The sequence below is a fragment of the Ceratotherium simum genome, chromosome 11, assembly GCF_057802395.1.
Source record: "Ceratotherium simum simum isolate JZ-2026a chromosome 11, ASM5780239v1, whole genome shotgun sequence".
NCBI lineage: Eukaryota > Metazoa > Chordata > Mammalia > Perissodactyla > Rhinocerotidae > Ceratotherium > Ceratotherium simum.
Window position 1 is genome coordinate 43267500 of NC_141910.1, and position 25143 is coordinate 43292642.

Sequence of the window (25143 nt, forward strand, 5' to 3'; positions counted from 1 at the left end):
GATCATAAAGGGATGGGAGAGAAAAAAGGAAACCAAAAGTAAAAGCCTCCCCCTAAGAAGCTTATAATACAGAATTCCAAAATACAAGACAAATACTAATACTTAGAATGATATCTAACAAAATCAACAATTAGAACATGAATTCATTCTAGATGAAATTAATTTTGTACAATAGACATACAAAGAGTTTAAAAGAAGTTTAGGATTCTCAAAGAGATAAATGTAGGAATATGATCCATTATAAAAAAGACACTGTGAAACTAAAATAAGCAGAAAGGAAACAAGAACAAGTATCAAAAGAAACAGTTAGGGATATTGAGAATTAGGTATACAGACATTGAAATAAAAACTCATTATGTAGTATAACATTTGCCAGACCTAGTTCAAGGATAAAATTAGTGAATTGGAAGGTAGGTTTGAGAAATTCACTGAGATTGTAACACAGAGAGACCAACATAAGAATATGAAAGACCAATTAAGAGTAATAAAGGCTACATTGAAAGGCTTGAATATACATCTAATAGGACTTTAAGACAAAGAATGATGGAGAAGCAATATTTGAAGAGATAAAAATTGAAAATTTTCCAGAAATGGAGACACAAGTTCCCAGAGCAAAGACCAATTCCAAGTATTGGACAGGATAAATAAAAATAAACCCACAGCCAAAAACGTTGTGGTGAAACTATAGAACATCAAGGATAAATAGAAAATCTTAAAAGCTCTGAGAGAGAAAATAGAATATTACCTGAAAAGGAACTGCAAATAGAATGACAGGAGGCTTCTCTTTAACAGTAGAGGCTAGCAATCAGTTGAGTGATATCTTCAAAGTACTAAGGGAAAATGGAATTTTCTGCCAAACTAAACTTTTATTCAAGAGTGAGTGCAAAATTTAAAATAATAAAGCTTGCAGAAGCAAACATAAGAATCTTCATGACCTTGAAATAGGCAAAGATTTCTAAAACAAGACACAAACCACTAACCATAAAAGATTGATAAACTGGACTTTGTTAAATGTAAGAACATTTGTTCGTCAGTAGACAAAATTGAGTGAAAAGGCAAAGCTATAGACTGGGAGACAATATTTGCAGTATCTATAGCCAATGAAGGACTCATACCCCAGAGTATATAAAGAACTCCTAGAAATCAATAACTAAAAGACAGCTTAGTTTATCTCAAAAATAGACAAAAAACCTGAGCGGGTACTTCCTAAAAGAAGAAAAGGTGTTTAACATCATTATCCATTAGGGAAATGCAACTTAAAACGATGGAGCAGTTGGAACTCTACGTTGCTGGTGCAGGGGGTATAAATTGGTACAGCCACTTTGGAAAACTGGTATATCTACTAAAGCTCAGCATACAATGTACCCTGTGATCCAGCAGTTTCACTCTTGGGCATATACCAGACAAAAATGAGTGCCCTTGTTTACCAAAAGACATGTTCAAGAGTCTTCATGGCAGGTTTATTCATAATGGATAATTTGTGATATATTCACACAGCACAATGCTATATGGCAATAAAAAAGAATGAACTACTGATTTAAAAAAAGCAACAATGTTGAGCGAAATAAGACTCAAAATACTATAAAATTCTATTTGTAGAAAGTTTAAAAACATGTAAACAGATCTTTGGGAATAGAGGTTAGAAGAGTGGTTGACTGTTGAGCATGAAGAAGCTTCTCTGAGGTGCTGGATTTCTGTTTCCTTATCTGGGTAGTGATTACACAGCTGCATTGCATACATATTTAAAAATTCATAAAATTGTAGACTTTATGTAAGTTATACTTCAATTTAACAAAAAATGAGAGGAAAAAAGTGAGAAATAAAAACAGACGTACATTGACCAAGAGAGTTTACTAGCCATATGCCCTCATTACAGGAAGTATTAAAGGGATGTTCTTTAGCAAGAAGGAAAGTTGTACTCGGAAGTCAAAGAATACAAGAACTAATGGTGAGAAATGTGTTGGTAAATTTGATAAACTATTGAATATTTTAAAAATAAAACTTTAACTTTTGTATTTAAAAGGAAGGGTTAAACTAAACTTATAAGCACCAGTAATAAAATGTACAGTGTGTAAAGTGGGCTTGTATTCAGAAGGATAGAAAAACTGAACAACTTTAAACTCGCTCTAAAATTTAGAAAAATTTGTAGATAACAAACTATATTTGATTTTTTGAAACATTTAGGAAAATCACGAAAAGAATAGAAATAACGCATAGCTTACAATGTACAGATGGAGAAAAAAGAACTATAGTAACACTTTTTATCATTTCTGCTGATAATAGGAAAGAATAATGAAGCAAAGAAAAATAATGATAATGAAAACAAAATAATAATATACAAAAAAACTAACTTCATTATACTCCTAATTAGTAACTCAGTATATATAAACTGATGAACTCACCTATTTAAAGAAAGTACTTATTTTTGATTTTTAAAAGTCCATTTTATGCAGCTTGTTGCAAGAGACCTAAAACAGAACCACAGAGATATTTAAAATAAAGGATTGAAAAGTCATTACATATAAAAACAAATAAAAGGAAGCTGGGATATAAAAATCAATTGATAGAAGTTGACAAAGTAAGCTCTGAGGGGGAAAATATTAGTAAGGGCATCTGTGAAGCTGGGAAGATTCCGGCCAGGCCAAGGACTTCAGATGTCATAGTCCTCTCAGCCTTTCAACCCTCCCTCAAAGCTCCTCAATAAAATGGTTTTATCCACCCCTCCCCCCACCAAAAAAAAAAATTAGAGAGGAACACTACCTAATAGTAAAAGGAAATAAGAACAAGATCATGAAGATTTAATAATCGTGAATGTGTATGCACTTGATTATAAAGCCTCAAAATATAAGAAATAAAAACTGACAGAATTACAAGGAGAAATGGAAAAGTTTACCATCATAGTAGGAAATTATAGCACATCTCTATGAAAAACAAAAAAAAGAGATTAGTAAGGCTGTAGAAGATTAGAATAACAAAATGAACAGGTTAGATATATATATATATATATCAATGAAGCAAATATATATATTACCCTGTACCTAACAGTAGAACCAGCCCTGGTAGTCTAGTGGTTAAGATTTGGTGCTCTCACTGCCTTGGCCCACATTCGTTTCCCAGTCAGGGAACCACACTGCCCATTAGTCAGTTGTTGTACTGTGGTGGCTGCATGTTGCTGTGATGCCGAAAGCTATGCCGCCAGTATTTAAAATGTCAGCAGGGTCACCCATGGTGGACACTTTTCAGCGGAACTTCCAGACTAAGACAGACTAGGAAGAAGGACTTGGCCACCCACTTCTGAAAAAATTGGCCATGAAAACCCTCTGAATAGCAGCAGAGCATTGTCGGATGTAGTGCTGGAAGGTGAGAGGATGGCGCAAAAAGACTGGACAGAGTTTTGCTCTACTGTACACAGACTGGCTAGGAGTTGGCATTGACTCAACAGCACTAAAACAACAACGTAACAGTAGAGACTAGATTCTTTTCAAGATAGAAGTTCACAATATTAGATTAAAAAAGTCTCAAATTTCATATAATAGTATACAGACCATCTTTTCTGACTGCATGAAATTTAAATTAGAAATCACAGTAAAAAGTTTAAAAATACTTGAAAACCATAAGAGTGAATTTCTAAATATCTCATGGGTTAAAGAGGCAGTGACAATGAAAATTACAAAATATTTGAAACTGAACAAAGGTGAAAGTACTGTATATCAAAACTTGTAACATGCAGCTAAAGGAGTGCATAGAGAGAAACGTATAATTTTAGACATTTTTAAAAAAAAATAGGAATAACTAAAATGAGTAAAAGTTTCAATCCAAGAAAGAGGAAAGATAAGGTAAATTTAAGAGAATATAAGAAAGGAAGTAACAGAAGAACAGAATTAATGAACTAGAAAGCACGCAATAGATACAACAAAACCGCTAGTAAGACTGATTAAGGGAAAAAAAACAAAAAGTACAAATATTAGGAAGAAAAAGACATAACTACAGGTAGTGATTTTTTGTGTGTGTGTGTAAGATCAGCCCCGTGCTAACATCTGCTAATCCTCCTCTTTTATTTATTTATTTATTTTTTTGCTGAGGAAGACTGGCCCTGGGCTAACATCCGTGCCCATCTTCCTCCACTTTGTGTGGGACACCGCCACAGCATGGCTCACCAAGCAGTGCATTGGTGCGTGCCTGGGATCCGAACCAGCGAACTCCGGGCCACCGCAGCAGAGCGTGCGCACTTAACCGCTTGCGCCACTGGGCCGGCCCCCAGATAGTGATTTTTTAAATCACGGAAGAATACTAAGATCCACTTGAAAATTTTTGAGAACTGGAATGAAATGGTTAATTTTTTAAAAAATATAAAATAGGAAAATTGACTAAGAAGAAGTAGATATTCTGATTAACTTAAAAACCATTAAAAATTGAATAGATAATCAAAATTATGTTTCAGCAAATGACTTGAGACCTAGTGTTACAAGTTTTATTGATTTTCAAGAAACAGTTAATCTTACTCTTTTGCAAATTGTTCCCAAAAATAGGGATACAAAGGATAACTCAATTTATCAGGATTATATACATACATTATCAAAACTGGGTAAGAATAATATAAGAAAAAAATATGAATCACTCTCACATAGTAACAAAACTGGCAAAGAAAATTCATCAGTTTATAATATAATAAAACACTGTGGCCAAGTATGATATATCTTAGGAAGTTTACTCTTAAGTGGTTTGAAGTGTTTAAAAAGTTAATGTAGGAGCTGGCCAGGTGGCATAGTGGTAAGTTTGTGCACTCTGCTTTGGTGGCCTGGGGTTCGCGGGTTTGGATCCTGGGCGCGACCTACACACCACTCATCAAGCCATGCTGTGGTGGTGTCCCACATACAAAATAGAGGAAGATTGGCACAGATGTTAGCTCAGGGCCAATCTTCCTCACAACAACAACAACAACAAAAGTTAATGTAATATTCCACATTAACATTAAAATCTCAACAAATAAGAAAAAGCATATAAAATTAAACATTCATTCATGAATTTCTTAAAAATGTTGAGCGAAGTAGGAATAGAAGGGAACTTTTTTAATCTAATAAAGGATATATATCAAAAACCTATAAAAGATATACTAAATGGTTAAGCTATAGGAGAATGCCACTATCACTACATCTGTTCAGCACTCTAATAGAGGTACTAGCCAAGAGACAGAAAGAGAATAGAAGAGACAAGATTGTCCTATTTGTAGTCAACATAATTGTCTACATAGCAAATTGAAGAAAATTTATATAGTGTTAGACCTATTAGGCAAATTCAGTATAGTTGCTAGATAAAAGATCATAATCTAAAAATTGCTAGCATTACTATGCTCAGTTATAACCCCTTAAATATATAATGCTAAAGGAAAAAGTCTCCATTCACTATAGAAACAAAACTGTCAGGTATTCAGAAATAAACCCAATAAATATATGCAGGATTTTTATTAAGAAAATCATAAAATAGATTTATAAGGAAGATCTGAATAAATGGAAATACTTATCATGTTCATGGATGGAAAGACTTAATATTATAATGATGCCAATTGTCCCCCAAATAGTCTATAAATCTGGTACATAGCGAACTGATCCTAAAATTCGTGTGGAAGAATGAAGGGACAAAAATAACAATTTTGACGTGGAACAAGTTGAGGGGACTTACCCTGCCAGATTTTAAGATTTGTTACAAAGCCACAGTGAATAAGAATGTAGTAGTGGTGTAGGTATAGACAATTAGACAGTGGAACAGAATTAAACGCCCTGAAAAAAAAATACACATGCACACATGATATATGACAGATTACATTATTAACCAGTAGAGGAAGAACAAACTAATTAATAAAGGATGCTGGGTCAAAACTGGCTATCCATATGGAAAGAAAAAATTCCTTCCTTAGCTCACATCATACACAAAAAGTTCTCAAAAGACTAAAAATATGCAAATAAAAAGCAAAACTTTAGAAGTTCAGAAGAAAATATAGGAGAATATAGTTATGACTTTGAGATAGAAAAAGAAGAGCGCATAGAAAGTGCAAACCATAAAAGAAGAGATTAAAAATTTAAAACTTCTGTTCACAAAAAGACACCATAAAGTTATGTGAAGCACAAAGGAATGAAGTTGAACTCCTTACCCCACAGCATATGCAAATATAAACTCAAAATGGATCAAAGATCTAATGTAAGAGCTAAAATTATACATCTCTTAGAAAGCATGGCTAAATCTTCATGACCTTAGCTTTGGCAAAGGATTCTTAGATATGACACCAAAAGCACAAACTACAAAAGAAAAAAATATGTAAGTTGAACTTAAAAACTTCAGCGCTTCAAAGGACACCATCAGAAGTGAACAGACTGCACACAGAATGGGAGAAAATACTTGCAAATCATATGTCTGATAAGGGTCTAGTATTCAGTGTATATAAAGAACTCTTACAAAAAGACAGCCCAATTTTATTTTATTTATTTATTTATTTATTTTTTGTGAGGAAGATTAGCCCTGAGCTAACATCTGACGCCAATCCTCCTCTTTTTGCTGAGGAAGATTGACCCTGAGCTAACATCTGTGCCCATCTTCCTCTACTTTATATGGGACGCCGCCACAGCATGGTTTGACAAGTGGTGTGTTGGTCTGCGCCCGGGATCCAAACCTGCGAACCATGGGCCGCTGAAGCGGAGCACACGCACCTAACCGCTACGCCACTGGGCTGGCCCTGACAACCCAGTTTTAAAATGGGCAAATGATTTGAGTAGGAATTGCTCCAAATGAGATATAGAAATGGCCAAAAAGCCACATGAAAAGACACTTAACATCATTAGTCATTAGTGAAATGCAAATCAAAACATTATGAAATACTACTTCATGCCCATTAAGGTGGCTAGAATAAAAAAAGAGGAAAACAACAAATACTGGTGAAGATGTGAAGAAATTGAAACCCTCATACTTTGCCAGTGGGAATGTAAAATGGTGCAACTACTGTGGAAAACGATTGGGTGGTTCCTCAGAAAGTTAAACATAGAATTACCTTATGATCCAGCAATTCCAAAAGGTTGCACACTGTATAATTCCCTTTATATAACACTGTTAAAATGAGAAAACTATTGAGATGCAGAATAGGTTAGTGATTGCTGGGGCCTAAAGAGGAGGTGATAATAGGAGGGAGGTAGGTGTGGTTATAAAAGGGCAACAAGAGAGATCTTTGTGGTCATAGAAATATTTTATACTTTACTACATCAGTGTCAATGGCTAGGTTGTGATATTGTACTGTATTGTACTATTGCAAGATGTTACCATTGTGGCAAACTGGGTAGTGTGCACACAGGCTCTTTCCATATTATTTCTTAGAACTGCATGTGAATTTAAATGACCGCCAAATAAAAAAATTACCTACCAAAAAAAGAGATATGTTTATGCAGTAGAATATTATACAGAGTTTAAAATAAATGAACTGGAAGGAACTTCATGAATCAAAATGGGTAAACCTTGAGAACAACTTTGAATGTAAAAAGCAAATTGCAGAAGAATGTATATGTTATGGTATTTATATAAAGTTTGAAAATATTGCCTTGTTTCTTAATACATATGTAATTATGATATAAAAATATACAGGATAGTGATTTCCTCTGGGGATCAGCAGGAGAGGAGATAAGCTTGTGAAAGGGACCCAGGAGGATCAATTATATCTATACTATTTTATTTCTTTCTAAAAAAAAGCTGAAGCAAATATTGTAAAATTTTGAGCTTTACTGAGCTAGATGGTGAATATAGTTAGGCTGTTCTCTGTACTTTTCTGTATGTTTAGAATATTTTCTACATTTTTAATTGTTAATACACAATTAGTATATTGATTATTAAATTTTTTAATGAATTTTATAAGTATTACATTTTAAGCAGTAAACTAATCGTAAAATCATCTAGTGACTTATACGTGCATTCTTAGAAGTGCTTAGAAGTCCCACTCTACAAATTTATCCTCAAGAATAAAACTATGTGACGACGGCTTGGATTTCCAGTTAGTTGTCGATTTGTTTTTCTCTTGAGATTAGATATTTTAGAATGATAATACTAGGTACCATTTATTCACTGCTTACCATATGCATATACTATATGCTATTGTAAGCACTGTGCATATGATATCTCATTTAATTCCTGAAACAACCCCTTGAAGTAAGTATTATCCACATTTTCCAATGAGGAAACTGGCTTAGAGAGAGTAAGTAGTTTGTCAAAGGTCACATAGCTAATAAGTAGTACAATCAGAATTGGAACCTGGGTCTCTATGGACTCGAAAGGCATGCTTTTAAGTCACTAAACTATATAGCCTTTCCTTTTTGTATGTAGTTGTCATAAAAATTCTATAATAAGAGTTTATTGAAAGGGGAGGAGAGCAAACATTTTCTGCTGTATATGATAATTTCTAGAGTTCAAGAGACCCAAGATATAAGCATCTAATCACATTTTTTTTTTTTTTGTATTCCAATAAACCTTTATTTACAAAAGCAGGAGGCAGGTCCATTTGGCCTGCAATCTAATCATATTTTTATTCCTCTCTCCCATCCACTGTATTCATACCTGACTCCCTCCTTTTTGTTATTGATGAAACCTTACTGTCCATTCTTATAAAATCTACAATGGACTGCAATTTCTGGTGTTATATTATTATAGAAATTTTTAGTTGGGAAGTCAGTTGAAAAAACTGAAATTAGCAAATGAATGGAGTCAGCTCAAGGAATTCAGGATGACTTGGAACTTCGTATGCCATATTGCATTTCACAAAGAACAGAACTCAGGTCTTCTGATTTCTGATCCTGTGTTGTTATTTAATCTTTCCTTAAAAAAACAATCTAAGAAACATTAGGGTAATTAAACATAAACATCATCTGTTCTCTCATTCCCTCTTCTGCTGCACTCCTCCACTAGATATCCTCTTCTTTCTAGAATTACCGTTCATAGAAATGAGCTCTTGCTAGAATCTAGAGCGAAAAGGTTTTTTTCTTACCTGGAATAGGGCACAGGATGGAAGAGAGAAGAGATCCTACCTCCTGCTAAAATCAAGACACCTGTTCTCTTTTTCCCCAGGAATCATCAAAACCAGTAGATTCTACTCTTTTAGACCTAACGATTAGAGTAGTTTAATTTATTAATGATTTATGATGGTTAAGTTTTTTGGCAATTTGGATTAAATTGTTTTGTGAAAACTGTAACAATGAATTTTAGATGATATAAACTGTTACCTCTGGCTTACTGAAAGTGAAAGAAACTCTACCACTAAGAAATACCTATGAGAAAATAAATGTCTGGCACCAGTAATCTAAATGTTTATACTTTACCTAGTTGTAGATATCTATATTCTTTGTTGTTCAGGCTAAACTTTGTTTGTTTTCCCAGAACCAAAAGTCTGCCCATTTTCATGACCATTTGTTGATAATACTCTACTAGAATCCTTTGATGAGAGACATCATAACATATAAGGATCCTATTACTCATCAGAAGGAATTGATTTACCGTCTTACTTGAGAATATTAGATTTATTCTATTAAAATTATAATTAATAGCCATGTAATTTTGTTTTGAGGCTTTAAAAGAAATATATAATTGTGCTGCCATAATTTAATCTTTCTGTGTTTATGGTGGTAGGTTATTTATGTTTTACCTTGGAGAAAAATTATTTGTTTCTACCTTCATTTTCTAAGGAGCTGGCATTTGATCCATATGAATCATATGCTCGAGATATTTTACGACCTGGTTTTCATGATCATTTCCTTAGTCAGTTATCAAAGCCTGGAGCAGCACTCTATTTGCAGGTATAGTAAGTTTTAAATCAAGATATATGATGTCTGAAAAGTAAACTTAAAAAAAAAAATTAAATCACTTTGTTTTCTAGTCAATAGGCGAAGGTTTCAAAGAGGCTGTTCAATATGTTTTACCCAGGCTACTTCTAGCCCCTGTTTACCACTGTCTACATTACTTTGAACTTTTGAAGGTAAGAAAACTCTCACTGCTGCTTATAGAATATTCAAGTGTGATGCAGTTTTTTACCAATTCGTTTGTGAATTATTATGTGAGCATCTGTGAATATTAGTCTGTATCTATTTTCTTTTTCTAGTTAAGAAGCAAATGTAGAATCTGCAAAAGAGTGGCATATTTTCTCCAGTTTTAATAGTGAATTTTAAAGCAATCATCAGATTTTTTTTTATCCTGTGCCCTTCCTTTTTGTTTCCATGGCTGATTATTTGGAGACAACCTTGGATTTATGCATCCATCTCCATTTTGAGACCTTAGCAGATTCAGGGACTTAGATAAGGGACCCAGTGTGGGAATAGGCCAAAGTAATGGGAAACATTAATCCTCTAATTTTCATAGCTCAAGTTTGCAACTGTCTCTATAAAACTCCTCATCATTACTTTAGAAACCGTGAACTAGGGCCAGCCCGGTTGCTTAGCGGTTAAGTGCAAGCACTCCACTACTGGTGGCCCGGGTTTGGATCCCGGGCGCGCACCAACGCACCGCTTCTCCAGCCATGCTGAGGCCGCATCCCACATACAGCAACTAGAAGGATGTGCAGCTATGACATACACTACTGGGGCTTTGGGGAGAAAAAGGAGGAGGATTGGCAATAGATGTTAGCTCAGAGCCGGTCTTCCTCAGCAAAAAGACGAGGATTGGCATGGATGTTAGCTCAGGGCTGATCTTCCTCACAAAAAAAAAAAAAGAAGAAGAAGAAACCGTGAACTATATATAATCCTAGTAAAAATTCCACATTTAATCACAGTTCAAAATACTCAATTTAAGAACCACTGACTGAAAGGAAAGAGTATTGCTTCCCCCGCCCCCCCCCGACCCTTTTCCTATTATACACTGAAATTAACTAAGGGAAAAAGGAACCTTAGTCTATATAAATTATAATTCAATACTGTAGCTCAAAGTGAATTACTTTTAAATATCTTATATAGTAATGATGTCTCCTTTGGATTATGGATAATATGTCCTAAAAAACATCAAATTTTTTTCAAAAATTTAAATAATGAATAATAAAAATAGTCTATTTACCTTTAATGAACTAGCCCCATAAGGACACATAAGACATGCATTAATACTGTTTTATTTCTTTAGCTTTTAAAAGAATGTCTCATTAAAGAAAAATTCTATTTAATATCATAATTTTGTTATGGAGAATATATTACTAGAAATTATATTTATAGTTTACAAGAGTACATGATGAAATGGGCTCTGTAATGAATCAGTGAGTGAATAGAAGGCTTATGAATATAGTAAACTGGAGGAACTCCCATCCCTACATTTTCTTTCCATTTTGCCAGGTCTCTTTACATTGTAGTAATTTGGACTTCAGTTAGATTTCTCAAGAAAGAATGTTTGCATTGGGAAAGGACTAAGAGAGTTAAAAGAATTTAATCACCAGGCAGAATTAAAGAGCTGTTAGCTCTCTGTTCTCTGCAAACAGCATACCATTTAAGGTCTTTAGTAATATAGATGATTATTTTAAGAGGATAATCAAGAGGAAGCATTTGGTGTGTAAAATCATTCTTTACAAAGAATTCATTATGGCGAACCGTAATCATAATGGGACATTTGCAAACAAGTTTGTTATATAGAATCCTTCTTCATAATGGTCTCTCTAATAATGGGATTTTTACCTGAAACTGTAATGAAATTCTGAAGGATTAAAGGCCATATGAAATCTTGAAGCAGTTATTAATTTATAAATAAGAACAAGATGCTTTGATGAAGGTTCAGAAGACTGTAAAATCTAGTCATCTTAATAATATAAAAGAAATTAATTATTTACTCCTCCAAGTACAGGCAATTAAAATTTTTTAAATTGTAAGTTATGGTAATAGAATTTTTATTTATAAGTGCATCATTCAGCAATTTAAAAGATTTCTACTGGTTTTAGCATGTGTATCCCTGGTTCATATTACTGCCTAAAGTTCCATTGCAAAATTAGCAGTATGTTGGAAATTTTGCCTAATTAATCCCACAGACTGTGATCACTCCTTTTATTCTGCATTTCCTCAGCACTAATGTAGTATTTGTACTAATGTTTAATTTGTATTTGTTGGAATGTTGCTTAATTAAATATTTTCATTGAGCAGTATTTTCATAGTGTGTTCACGGGATGCTAGTCCCATGAGATACTCTAAATAAAAAGTTTGAGGGGAATGTTCATTGGTCAGATAATGTTTGGGGAACACTGCGTCTTTATGCTCCTAGAAATTTTCAGAGTATGTTAGAATATTAAAGCCTCTGTGAAATTGTGCAATAAAGCAATCTAATTGTTTTCCAGGATTTCCCAAATTAATTAGACCATGAAACTCTTTTAAAATGTACTACATTTCTGGAAATTATTTTGGGAAACTATCGTAGAGGATTCCTCCATCAGCTGGACTGAAAGATCTTGTAACTCCTAAGTGTCTTAAGATTTTTTCCAACTGCATGATTCTTACTAGTTCTAAATTTTTTTTCTCCTGGACATTGCCAATGTGGACTTGGTGATTCTGGACTCAACAATGATTGCATAAAGTTGTGGCAATGGGAAGCAGCAAAATGCTAAGACATCAATGACAGTTAGAAACTAGCCATAATTTATCTATGGCATGGAATGGCTTTTGAAAGCTCATTGGAGTAGATAGGAGTCTGATATTTCTTCTCTGATTCTAGCCCGGTGGCCTACTAGCTGAGTGGTCTGCAACCAGTCACTTCACCTTTTGAGCCCTGGTTTCCTTATCTGTGAAGTGCTTATCTCACTGGGTTGTTTTTTCAACCAAGATAGTGTATGTAAAATAACTTGATGTACAGTAAATAATATAAATACTGAGTTTGTCATTACTAGAGACTTTTCTTCTTGCCCTGCAGATATTTTAAACTAACGTTTTACTCCCTTCATTCCTCACCAATTCCCCCTTCCCCTGCCTGCCCAAATCTGTACTTTTTCCTGTATTTCATATCTTTGTTGATCAGCTCAGGTCCCTTCACCAGAAGCCTTAGTGCCATCCTTGAATCTTCTCTCTCCCTTTTTAGCAGATCATCATGATTTGACTCCAGAAATGATTCTAGAATCCAGCCTGTTCTCTCCATTCCACTGATACTGCCTTAGTCCAGGCCCTCAGCATGTCTTGCCTGGACTAGTGTAGCAGCTTCCTGTATGGTCTTTGTAGCTCATGGAACTCCCAGTTTGAAAAGTGCAGTTGGTTCTCTGTCACCTGCAACACAAAGTCTAAATTCTTTAGCCTCTCTGCAGCCTTATCTATTAATACTTGATCTTTACCCACTTTATGCTTTAGCCATAAAAAATTTTGTAGTAGTCCTGAATGTGTCAAATCTGTTCAGGATTCGATATCCTTTTCTTTTTTTCCATTTCCCTGGAATGCCTCTTCTGTCTACCTTACCCTTTCATCTGAGAAATTCCTACTTGTCAAAGAGATTGTTCAAATCTTCGTTCCTCTGTTGAGTTCCCTCGGTTCCCTAGGCTGGTACTTTTACTGAGCTCCCTGACTCTCTTTATACCTTTTTATAGAATTTGTCCCATTTTTGTTGTCTGCCTTGTCATTAGACTATGTGCTCCATGAAGAATGGAACTGAGCCCTATGTGTCTTTGAATTCTCATGCCTAGTAGTGTTTGGCATTTAGACATTCAATAAATGCTGATTAAAAAATGAATCGCAAAAATAAAATAAATTTTCCTTATAATCCCTATAAATGTCTATATTTTAAAAGAAGTTTAACTATAAATTTTATATAATTACATTTATTTTGGAAACTTAGGTAGAATGGCTTAAACTTGACAAGTTCAGAAAATAAAAGTTTAGTCATTAATGCTATAAGACTTTCATGTTACTGAAACTGAAAATAAAATACTCTTTTTTTCCCAGCAAGTTAAAGTTAGCAGTCAAGTCTTTGGAACCTTTGATTAATTTTTTCAAATTAAAGTTATTTTTATGAAGTAAAAAAACTTCCTTTGTGTCCTTTTGAAAACCACATTGCTCCAATAATGTGATTTTCTATGTGAAGTTTAATTTGCTTTGTTAAATAAATTTAGAGTTGTTTCTTGGGGCTAAGTAAATATGTTGACCAGTATTTTGAAGGTTAGCAAATCGGTACAACATTCAGTTCAACAAAAATGTTAACTTTTTCTTTGTTCCTTAGACATGATTTTATCTCCTTAAGGTATGCTCAGACAAATATTAGAAAAAAATCACACAGGATGATTTTGAACCAATCAGTTCCCTAGAGAATTACCTATTCTCTTGCCAGTATGCTGGGTCTGTATAACCTAGGGAAAGGTAAGTTTCCTTCAGTTTAAAAAATTATGTTCAAATCTCTATTGTTATAGTATGTTAGTGTGTTAGTGTCCTAGGGCTGCCAAAGCAAAGTACCACAGACTGACTGGCTTAAAAACAACAGAAATTTATTCCTTCACAGTTCTGGAGGCTAGATGTCCGAAATTAGGGTGTCAGCAGGGCCATACTCCCTTTAAAGGCTCTAGAGAAGAATCCTTCCTGCCTCTTAGTAGCTTCTGGTGGATCCCAGCAATCCTTGGCATCCCTTGGCTTATAGAGGCCATCACTTCAATCTTTGCCTCCATCTTGACATCACTTTCTTCACAGCTTCACATTATTCTCTGTTATCTCTGCATCCAAATCTCTCCTTTCTCTTATAAAGATACCAAGTCAATGATGTAGGGCCCATCCTAATCCCATATGACCTCATCTCAACTTGATTATGTCTGCAAAGACTCAGTTTTCAAATAAGATAACATTCATAGGTACCAGGGGTTAGGACTTGAACATATCTTTTGGGGGAACATAGTTCAGCCCATTACGATTAGTTTTTGGTATACTATAAAAATTATAGTCATTTTTGTTTTTCTGACTCTCCATTGTATATTGGCTTTCTTAATCCCATATATATATTTTTTGCATTAGGCCAATTATCATTTCATCCTAATCTTGGATTTTTAAAATTGAATTTTAGTTCCCCCAAAATCTAGTGAAAAGCCAACAACTGCAGTATTTTTCAAATAGATGGATTATAGGCAGGTAAAAACTCATAGGAATACAAAATTACTGAGTTAATCATCTAAATAAGAATAAATGTATATATAATTGGGGTTGGGGTTATCATGTATGCTTTCCCTTAAATGAAAAAAATAATAGAAAATTTAACACTTAAAACCTCTATACCCTCCTTAGGTCTTATTGTTAATAAAAAGTACAAGCTTAGCAAAATAATTGAGAGAAAACATGTCCAGGTTTAATTTGAACACATCATAACAAGCATGTGTTTTTAGGTAAGATTAAATTAAGAACCAATGGAATAAGTATTGTAGTTGACATTAATTCATTATAACAGTGCAGTGTTTAATCTTGATCACAAGCTTTATTTTAGAAAAAAGAATGCTAAAGACTTTAATCTGAATGCTCACATGGTTGGACTCTTGCTGTATGTTAAAATTTAACATTATATTTTCTAATATTCCTAGATTTTTGTATATATTAGACTGACTTGAAGAATAGTCCTTAACTTTTTCCTCTTAACATCACAAATCTTACAAAAATTGTAGCCCCAGATGCTTAAGTACAGGAAATGTGGGAAAAGATTACAGATAACGACTTAGAATTGAATGTACAGTGAGTGGAAAACTTAGGATCAACAACTGAGAAATAGTGGGAATGGGGAGTGACTGCCAATGGGTATAGGGTTTCTTTTTGTGGCGATGAAAATGTTCTAAAATTGACTGTGGTGACAAATTGATTGATTGTGACTATACTGAAATCCATTGAATTACACAATAAAAATGGGTGAATTTTATGTGGGGAAAAAAAAAAAGAACTGAGAAATGTTAAAAGTAGATTTTTGTCCTCCCAAAGTAGTCTTTTTTTTTTTTAATGCTACGTAAAACAAATTGGTAAAGGCAAATATGAGTTGTGCTACACCATACACTTAAACACCCATTAGTGGCCTTCACATAGTGTGCCAAAAACTCTTTGTAAAGAAATACTCTCTGCAGACCCCTACTACAAGTATCTTGTATGCATTTGTTAATGGCTTTGGTTTGCTGCTTTTCTAGCTTGGGAGCTGGACAATATCAAACATCTTCTACTTTAGATAATTTTTTATCTGTTTATTTTCATGTTCTGCATCTAGTTTAATTGCTATATGCTTCAGGTCATTTTTTATACCTCCCATGAGCTGATGTCTTAATACCAGCAATAAGAGGATACTTAGAAAACATATCTTCTCTCTGAGTATCATAAAGATAAGCCCAGCAGAGGTCTATCTAGCTTCCATTCCCTTGAACTAGCTTTCTAAATTTAGAAATTCTTATCCAGAAATCATGGGCTCAAAGTGGTGCACTACATGGTATCATTTCTGACCACAATGTTGAATGTTTAAAGTTAAACATAGGATAGTGTAATTCAGGAACTGTTATAAACAGTTGACTATTGTACTACTCCAATTTTTAATTTTAAATCAACTAAACTTCTGTGTTGGGCATTTATAGTGTTGGTAATTTTTTTCTCTGATAAGAACAGAGAGATGGTTTTAAAAGATATATTATTTCATAAATGAGATATCCTAACATTTTTTAGGATGATTTCCTGTTTGAAGTTTCAGACTCCTTTCCATCCTTCAGATTTTGACTTGCTGTTACATTATTGCATTTTCTATCATTTTGCTCTCCTTCTGGAACACCAGTCCATATATGTTGAACCATTTTATGTTGTCCCACAGATCACCGAAATTGTTCATTTTTCTTAAATCTTTTTTTCCTTTGTTCTTCAAATTGGTAATTTCTGTTGATCTGTCAATAGAACTGTTTATACTTATTTACTCTAGAATTTCCATTTGGATTTTGTTTTATAGTTTCCAGAGACTCCCTATCTACTCAGTAAGACCATGTTTTCCTTTAATTGTTTGAACATGATCATGAAAGCCATTTTGAAGTCTTTCCTAAATCCAACATCTGGGCCCACTTGGAGTCAGTTTCTATTAACTGACTTTTCCCCCTGAATATGGATCACATTTTTCTGTTTTTTTGCTGATTAGCAGCTCTGGATTCTGTTGTATTGAGGATTGTTGTGGGTTTTTTAGAATTTCCATACGCTGCTTTTTTCTCCTGACTCTCTGGGATCTCCCCTGCACGTGTATGATTTGGCAGTCAAGCAAGTGTTTGGGCAGAGATTGTGTTCAGTTTTGGGGACACAGTCTCTGTGGTTCCCTTACACCTGGAGATTCACTCTTAATTTCCAGCCACTCTGCCAGCCTCAGGCTCTATCCCCTGGCATCTTAAACCAGTGAGGCTTCTGCTTTCTGCTGCCTGAGCTGTGTACAGTTGGGGAATAAACTCAGTTTAAGAAAAGCAGCGGAACTCATCCATTGCAGCTCTGTCTTTCAAGAGTGTATTTCTTTTTGGTCTCTGCCTGCTTTTTTGCCAGGCTTCCTGTGGTCTTCCCATACATGCACCGTTTAGCCAGATATTTGGGTAGAGTTTATTCTCAGATTTTGGGTCTCAACCCTTCTGCAGTTTATTCACTTCCAGATTTCCCCCTTAAATTTCCTCTTAAACTCTGCTCTCTTTCATCTCGAGCCTGTAAAGCTACTCTTTTCCTCTAGTTCTTCCCTGCTGTCACTGTGGGAGGTTGGGGAAAGCCCTAATCTCACAAGTGTACACTTTCTAGTTGCGGCTTTTCAAGAGTAATCGTGCTGCTGGCTTATGCTTTCTTTTAGATATTTTCTAGTGCCTATAAATAGTTATTTTTAATATTTTGTCTAGATTGTATAATTGTTATCTGTGGGAAGGTTCTCAACACTTCTTCACTCCACCACCATTACTGAAAGTTCTTGCATTTTTATAGCTCTCATTCAGTATTTGTTATGGCTGTGGTGTCTACAACAATAGGAGGGGAGACAATGAAGGGCTGCAACTCAGATTTCTCAGGTAGGCGAGAGAGCTGCTAAGGTTAGAAAATATATTTTAATAAATTCAAAGATAGGAATAGTTGGATCCTATTTAAAATATGATTTGAATATTGGGCATGTTTAAAAATCAGTTGCATTTATTTTTTTTTAATTGCTCTTACTCTTAAATCATCTTTTATCTTTTCCCTCACCTAGATAGCATACTTGGGCTTGAAATATTCCCAAACAAAACCAGTACACAAATTTAATCAAATTAGAGGAAATTCTAAAAACGTTAGAATTAACTAGGATTATTTCAATCTGAAAAACACAACAGTGATACTTAGAAACATCTTTCCCTTCTTTCTTTTTTTGCTATTGTGTGATGACTTCTTCATCAAATAAATCTTCTTTTTTAGCCAGAAATTCACCTAACTTTCTCCTTTTCTTCAAAAAGCTAGTAATAAAAGTAAACTTGGCCTCTCTGTAAAAATAGTGAGTCTAAGTCAGAATGAAAGGAGCTTGGTAACATTATGCACCAGCATTTTGGCTGCTTTCAGTTATGTTGTAGTTTCTTTTTTTTTTTTTCCTTGAAGTTGTAAGATTTTTTTCTTTCATTAAGTACTTCTATTTTAAACCGTTTTCACAATTTCTAATATTTAACTTGGGAATTATTTTATTAATAGATAATAGTAAATAATACTTTTATCATTATCTGCCTCTATCATTCTTTTGATCAGACATGCTGAAAAACTTTTTCATAGGCAGTTTTAATTCCCATTATGTATTTAAATGATTATATTAATTTTATTACCCATTTGTCTGGGCAACAAAAAAATACAAAAGGGGATGGATAAAGCCAATTTAGCAAAATCTTAAGAACTGCCAAATATGGGTGAAGTATATGAGTATTCATTATTTTATTCTCTCTGCTTTTAAGTATTTTTGCAAATTTTTATAATAAAAATTTTAAGTACCCATTTTAATTAATAAGAAACCCCAAATAAAATGTCTAATTATAAACTTTAAACTGACTGTATCAACAATAAACTTTTTGTGTTTTCCCTTCTCTTGGTTGAATGTATTTCTAAAATTAATATTTGAATTCACAATAGATAAAATGTTGCTATAAATATTTAAATGTTGCCATTTACTTTTTTTAAAACCTTAAAATCTTGCCTTATGATTTTTTTGATTACTGAACATTTCAGACTGGAAATTGGACTTACCCTCAGCCTGACTGCTAAAACCATTAAATGCCCATTTTAAGAATGAAGATATTCTACTCTGATAGGTATACAGAAGGCTGAAGAGCAGATATTTAGCATCTGCTAAAAGTGTTCAATTATTACTTTTTTAAAAAACAGCTTTAGTGAGATATAATTTACATGCCATAGTGTTCTCCATTAAAATGTGCGTGTGTATATTTTAATATTTCAGCCCCCAAGCACCTGTAGGGGAGGAATGTTTTTTCTTCATCCCTCTCAGAGTCCCTGACTAGATCTGAAAAGTAAACAGACAAAGACAGATTAACAGGAGAAAAGAATACAAATTTATTTAATACAAGTTTTATGTGACACAGGAGCCTTGGCATATTGAATATTTTAAGCTGAAGGTGTTTGAGAAAACAGAAGCAGGAAGATCGCTGACCTTCTCCCTCCTTTCTGCTGTTTGGCCAAGGTGCCATTTTGGGGAGTAGTGTGTCCTGAACCCCATCACACCTTCTTCTCCCCTTACCCCCAATCCCATCATTTACTCATGAAGTTGATCTAGAAAAAGCACTGACCCCTTTGCTCTCAGGTAACAAACTTGTCATATCGAACCGTGATTTTAGCAGCATGAAGAAAATCAAGAACTTATGCTGGTCTCATTAGCATTAAAAGGATTCAGTGAAGAGAGGAGTATAAAAAGGGAAATGTAGGCTATTCATTGTCCAATCATCTGTCGAACAACTCTTGTTTATTGTGTAAGTACCTCAAATTCACTTTCCTCAAAACTTGCTATCTTTCCCAGCAAAACTACTCTTTCTGTGTTCATTCTCTCAGTGAGTGGTCCCACTACCATCTGATTGTTCAGAATAGAAACCCGGAACCTCAACTCTTCTCTCTCATTCTCCACATCAATATCTACTTAGTCACTAAGTAAGTTCTTTTCATTCTTGAAAGGATCTTCTTTTGGATTCATCTTCTTTTCATTTCCCCTCAATACTCTGTGAGGGCTGTGATCATCTCATCTGAGTTATCACAAATGTCCATTTCGTTTTGCCTTTGCTGTCTCCCCTTCCCTGCCAGTCTGCTCTTGATGGGGTAACCAGACCAAAGCCATCTTTCTGAAATGCAGATTTGATCATATTAGTCACTAGCTTAAAACCCTTAATGGCTTCCCATTGCCCCAGGTTAATGTTCGATTTCCTAATAAGGCTTACAGTTATGACTTGGTCCCTATTTACTTCTCCGACATCTTGACTCATCCCCTCTCCGCTCTCCCCACTCCTCATCCTTCCCACCCACCAGACTCTACCCTTCAGCCAGTTTCTCTCAGTCCTGGTCCTAAAAGTTTCTAAATCACACATGCTTTTTCTTCTGTCTGTATTTTCTTGTACGCCTGTTTCCCCATGGCTAATCCATTCTTATCCTTCAGGTCTTGTAGTCGTTTCCTTCTGGAAGCCTTCTCTGCCATTCTCTCTCCCTTTATCAGGTCAGGGGCTCTTGCTGTGTATTTCCGGAGTGCCCAATATTTTCCCCATCATAACACTTTGTCATTCGTCTTCTCTTTTATAGTCTAAGCTCTAACAGCAGGAACCAGATTTGGCTTGTTCGCCATCATATTTTCATTGCTTATAAATAATGGTTGGTTAATAAAATATTTGTTAAATTCAATCTGATTGGGACTTGACTGGCTTTCCCTGTAGCTCTGTCCTTTTGAGGTTTTTTGTTTTTTTTTTTCACTCAGCTACTATTAATATTCTACCTAGTTTCTAAAAGTATACAAAAGACTACTTAACTATCTCAATAAAATTTGTGACTTTCCTCAAAAAGCTTTGAGAATTTTGCTTTTATTTCCTAATAGTGAATTATAAGTCATGTTACAATTTATACTTTAAGATTTTATTTTTGTATTTTCAACCATTGGCTAATTTAATAAAGATTGTTTTATTTAAATTACAATTATAGAAGAATTGTACTATTTATACCATAAATTTATACTGCTTATTCCATGAAATATATACAACATTGGTAATGATCATCTGCTTGCTTATCTTGGGGGAAAATGAGGGTTTAGGCTGGAGATCAAATTTTGTTCATATTATTAACATCACTGGTTGAAATTTTGTGTACTGTAAGAGAATTATCTGCATATATAAAATCACTTTAACTCAGAAAGTAACATTTGCAGAGGGGGAAGGAAGGAACTGGTTATGAAATTTACTTCCTGACTTAACAAGTAGTATGAGTAATTGGAGTTTGCAGACAATCTCTAGATCTCATTTTAGTTAAGAATTTCATCTTTTTCACCCATACCTTTTAGTTGCACAGCTACTATAAAAGAAAAATTTATTTGAGTGTCATTGCTTTTCTTGCACTCAGCCTTTAATGGAATATTTGAGTTATGACACAGCAAAGACTCAGGAACTGTTGGTTTCTGGAATAATTTGGATAATATTCCATACATTTGTTAAGAGGACTAGTAAATTAAATGTATCCTTTGACCATGTATGCTCCACATTGTAATCTGCTCTAGTGTCTCATCAAACAGTATACAAGTAACCATTCCAAAATAGAAACGTGATCCCCATCTTTGCTTGTGTTCTCACATTTTGTGATGAGCTCTTTATATGTACACAATATTTAAGATAAAGATAACTCTTTATTTTCATGTCCCAAATCTTAGGCAATTCTAATGTATATTTCTTGATTGTATATTTTGTCATCCTTGCGCATTGCAGTTTACCTGTTTGAATGGAATAGGTTTTATTTGGTGAATGTTTTCTAAAGAGGTATTTCAAAGTCATTTCAGTTCTTTGGGTAGTATATTGAAAAAGTCACTGCCTGAGGGTTTGTGAATTAGCTGAACTCATATAAAATACACCGGATACAACACTTTATTTTTAAACCAATCTTGAGTTTTATTCCTCTCCTGAATACCATTGTGAATATCCTTTTCCAGTTCACAGCTCCTTAAATTTAACCCCATTTATCTCCCAGGGTTTCCTTTGGATATGCAATACACCATATTGACTGCTGCCCCTTCTACTTATTTTTAAAGGACCAAAAAAAAGTAATCATTGGTAAAAGTGGCTCCTTTCTTTTGAAGATACAAATTTTATCATCTCTATAGAGCAAATGAGTTTTCATTGTGCTTTAGAAATATGATTCTCTGGATAAATTTAAATACAATCTCATATATGGCAACATACAACCTCAGGACTTAATAATTTTTTTAACTATTTAAATGAACTGCATTTGTAAAATTAAATTGTTGCTGTTACACAATGTTATTAAATAGGCATCCATGAAAAGCTTAATGCTTAATAAGAAAAGTCATGCATTACATTGAAATTTATTTTAGATGCTTGACTAATGCTATGAAGGTAAAAATTACATTTTAAAATTATTTCATCGGTAAAGTTTTATGGGTTTTGAAATAGACTTTGGGTTTGTGGTTTTAAAATATGTTAAAAATATTTTTGAGATACTGGTGTATTCTGTATGTGAAATGCTATAGTTAAATCATAGATAAATGACCCAGAAACTTGAAAGATTTTTAGAATAGAAAATCAAACACGTGTCTAAATGGATTTGTTACTTTCATAGTTCTTTTTATGTTTGTTGTTAGAATTGTGTGTTTTGTATGTCTTGAGGTATGTTTGCCTGTTTGCCTGAATTAATAATTTAAGAAATATCAAAAGATAGAATATGAAGGACTCAATAATATTTTGCTACCTGTACTAACAAGTACAAGTCAGCTCTTTAAGACTAAAAAATTGCCTTGTATCATATTCACTTGAATAGTGAGTGATTACATTCTGAAACAACTCAATGAAATAGTTCACTCTTTAGTGGTGCTTTCATTACACTGTGTAGAATTTTGCCCCTTCTTACTCAATATTGCTTTCAGTGTTAATTTAACTTTCAGTTAAAAGTCTGCTGCTTTTAAAGCCTAAACTTGATAAGGTTAGTGGTAACATTTTGTCTCCAAAAATTCTGCCATCTGAGAGGTAAATAGTTTAGAATGATAGAGATGGAAGGTACTTGGAGAGATTACCCAGAGTTCAGCCTTCAGCCTACCAGTAATACCCAGTAAGTAAAAACCTAGTGTCTTTCTTTATGAACATTTGGCCATTGACTTTCTTTAATCTAGCTGGCCATAGTGAAGAGCAATACTATGAGTAGAAGGTATTTGAGGTTTTTTTTTTATGTATATATTTTAAAGTCTCTTATTCTTTGGAAACTATTTTTCTTTTTTACCATTTTTATGTTGGAAATTATCTTGAATAGATTTTTGTTTTACTTAACATAATTAAGACTGAATATTTTTCCAAAAAGTACAGATTATGCCTCTAGTGGAAAGTATGGTGAGTTTTTAATAATGAATATAAGAAATTTGGATAATAAAGGCTGAGCATTAAATAGACATTACAATATAGTATTTATTACTTCTGGCATATTTGAACATTAAGATATTTTAAGTAAATTATTTTTATAAAAATGGTTTGGGGCATTGAGTAAGAAATATGTTTACTTCTCACAGGTCATCACTACACACTTGTGTGTGTGTGTGTGTCTGTGTGTGTGTGTGTGTGTGTATAGCTAATCTTTACCAGTTGAAGCAGAAAGGAATGTGTTGATCTTTAAGGCATACCTCTCAAGAACATAAAATCCTTAAAGTACTAATGAATAATGAAGCTCATTGAAAAGTAAAACTTTATAAATTACTTTGACTATTTTATGATTTTATTTTTCAAGTCTTTTCCTTTATGGTAGAGAGTAAGTGTTCTTAAATGTTGCCTGACAGCTCTATTGATAAAATGTTGTTTCTTAGCTTTTCCTTTTTGGTAGCTAGAAACAGGTTTAGAAGGTTACTGAATTATTGTCCCTTATTGCCATTCATACCTCAGTTAATTGCTTGCTTGAATTACAGCCACCTTGTTGTATTGATAATTAGTAGTTATTGATGATTCAATACGTGTTAAGTACAGACTTTCTGTCTGGCATACATGGTATATTTGCCACTAATAGAAAATGTGCTTGAGTTTTACTATTATATATATTCCTAGTTTTACTTAAAATCTTAATGTGTGAGTACTGACAAAGTTCTTCATGATGCTAGTGTTCCTTCTCTAGTAGAACTACAAAGAAAACAACTTAAACTTATATTGTATGTTATTATTTAGGAATTGCTTTGATTTTTAATAACAACGCCATAAAGTAGGCAGGGCAGGCTTTTTATAAGCCTCATTCGACAGATGGGAAAAGTGAGGCTCAGAAGTCAAGTAAGTTGTGGCCCCAGGGTCACACAGAAGTAGAGTCAAAATTTGATGCTAGGTTTTGTGTCGTCAAGTTTGTTTTCACTATATTGCATCCTTCTCTGTATATTTATCTTCCTTATCATCCCACTGCCTACAACAGTAATATCAGAATCAGAAACCTAAGACCAAATTCCACATTTCAAAAAAATCTCATCTATGAGCTTGCTGCTGTGCTAAGTCTTATGATAGTTAAAAACATAATTTATGCCCCTCATTTCTTTTCAGTAATACACATCTGAGAAACTACACATTATTGCCTGTCACAAGGTGTGACATCTTTTAACACTGCTTCTACTCTTTTTTTTGATGTGGAAAACTTAGTTGCAGGTTGATATGTATAGTAATACATAAAGAAGAAAAAGACTTGAAAAGAATAATATATTTTGACATGTTTAAAATTTTTATTGTGGTAGAAAGAGTTGAATCAGTTATCTTTATCCTTAAATAAAATGGACTTACTGGTTTTTTTTTTTTGTCCAAAACTGTTCTACTGGTTCATATTTATCATTGTGACTTTGCAGCAGTTAGAAGAAAAGAGTGAAGATCAAGAAGACAAGGAATGTTTGAAACAAGCAATAACAGCTTTGCTTAATGTTCAGAGTGGTATGGAAAAAATATGTTCTAAAAGTCTTGCAAAACGAAGACTGAGGTGAATATTTTCACTTTTTTTTATCATCCTC

At 33.8% G+C, this 25143-nt stretch overlaps 1 protein-coding gene across 3 annotated transcripts in view; it reads left to right on the plus strand.

The window, feature by feature from the left end:
* SOS1 (SOS Ras/Rac guanine nucleotide exchange factor 1) overlaps positions 1–25143 on the plus strand; it is a 171837-nt gene that overhangs the window by 105417 nt on the left and 41277 nt on the right. For 2 of the 3 annotated variants that reach the window (XM_004436726.3, XM_014792346.2), the window contains exons 7-9: positions 9708–9818; positions 9899–9997; positions 24985–25112. In XM_004436726.3, coding sequence (XP_004436783.1) covers positions 9708–9818; positions 9899–9997; positions 24985–25112 — 338 coding nt within the window. The remainder of the gene's footprint in view (positions 1–9707; positions 9819–9898; positions 9998–24984; positions 25113–25143) is intronic. The other variant, XM_087436858.1, reaches the window with a different exon arrangement.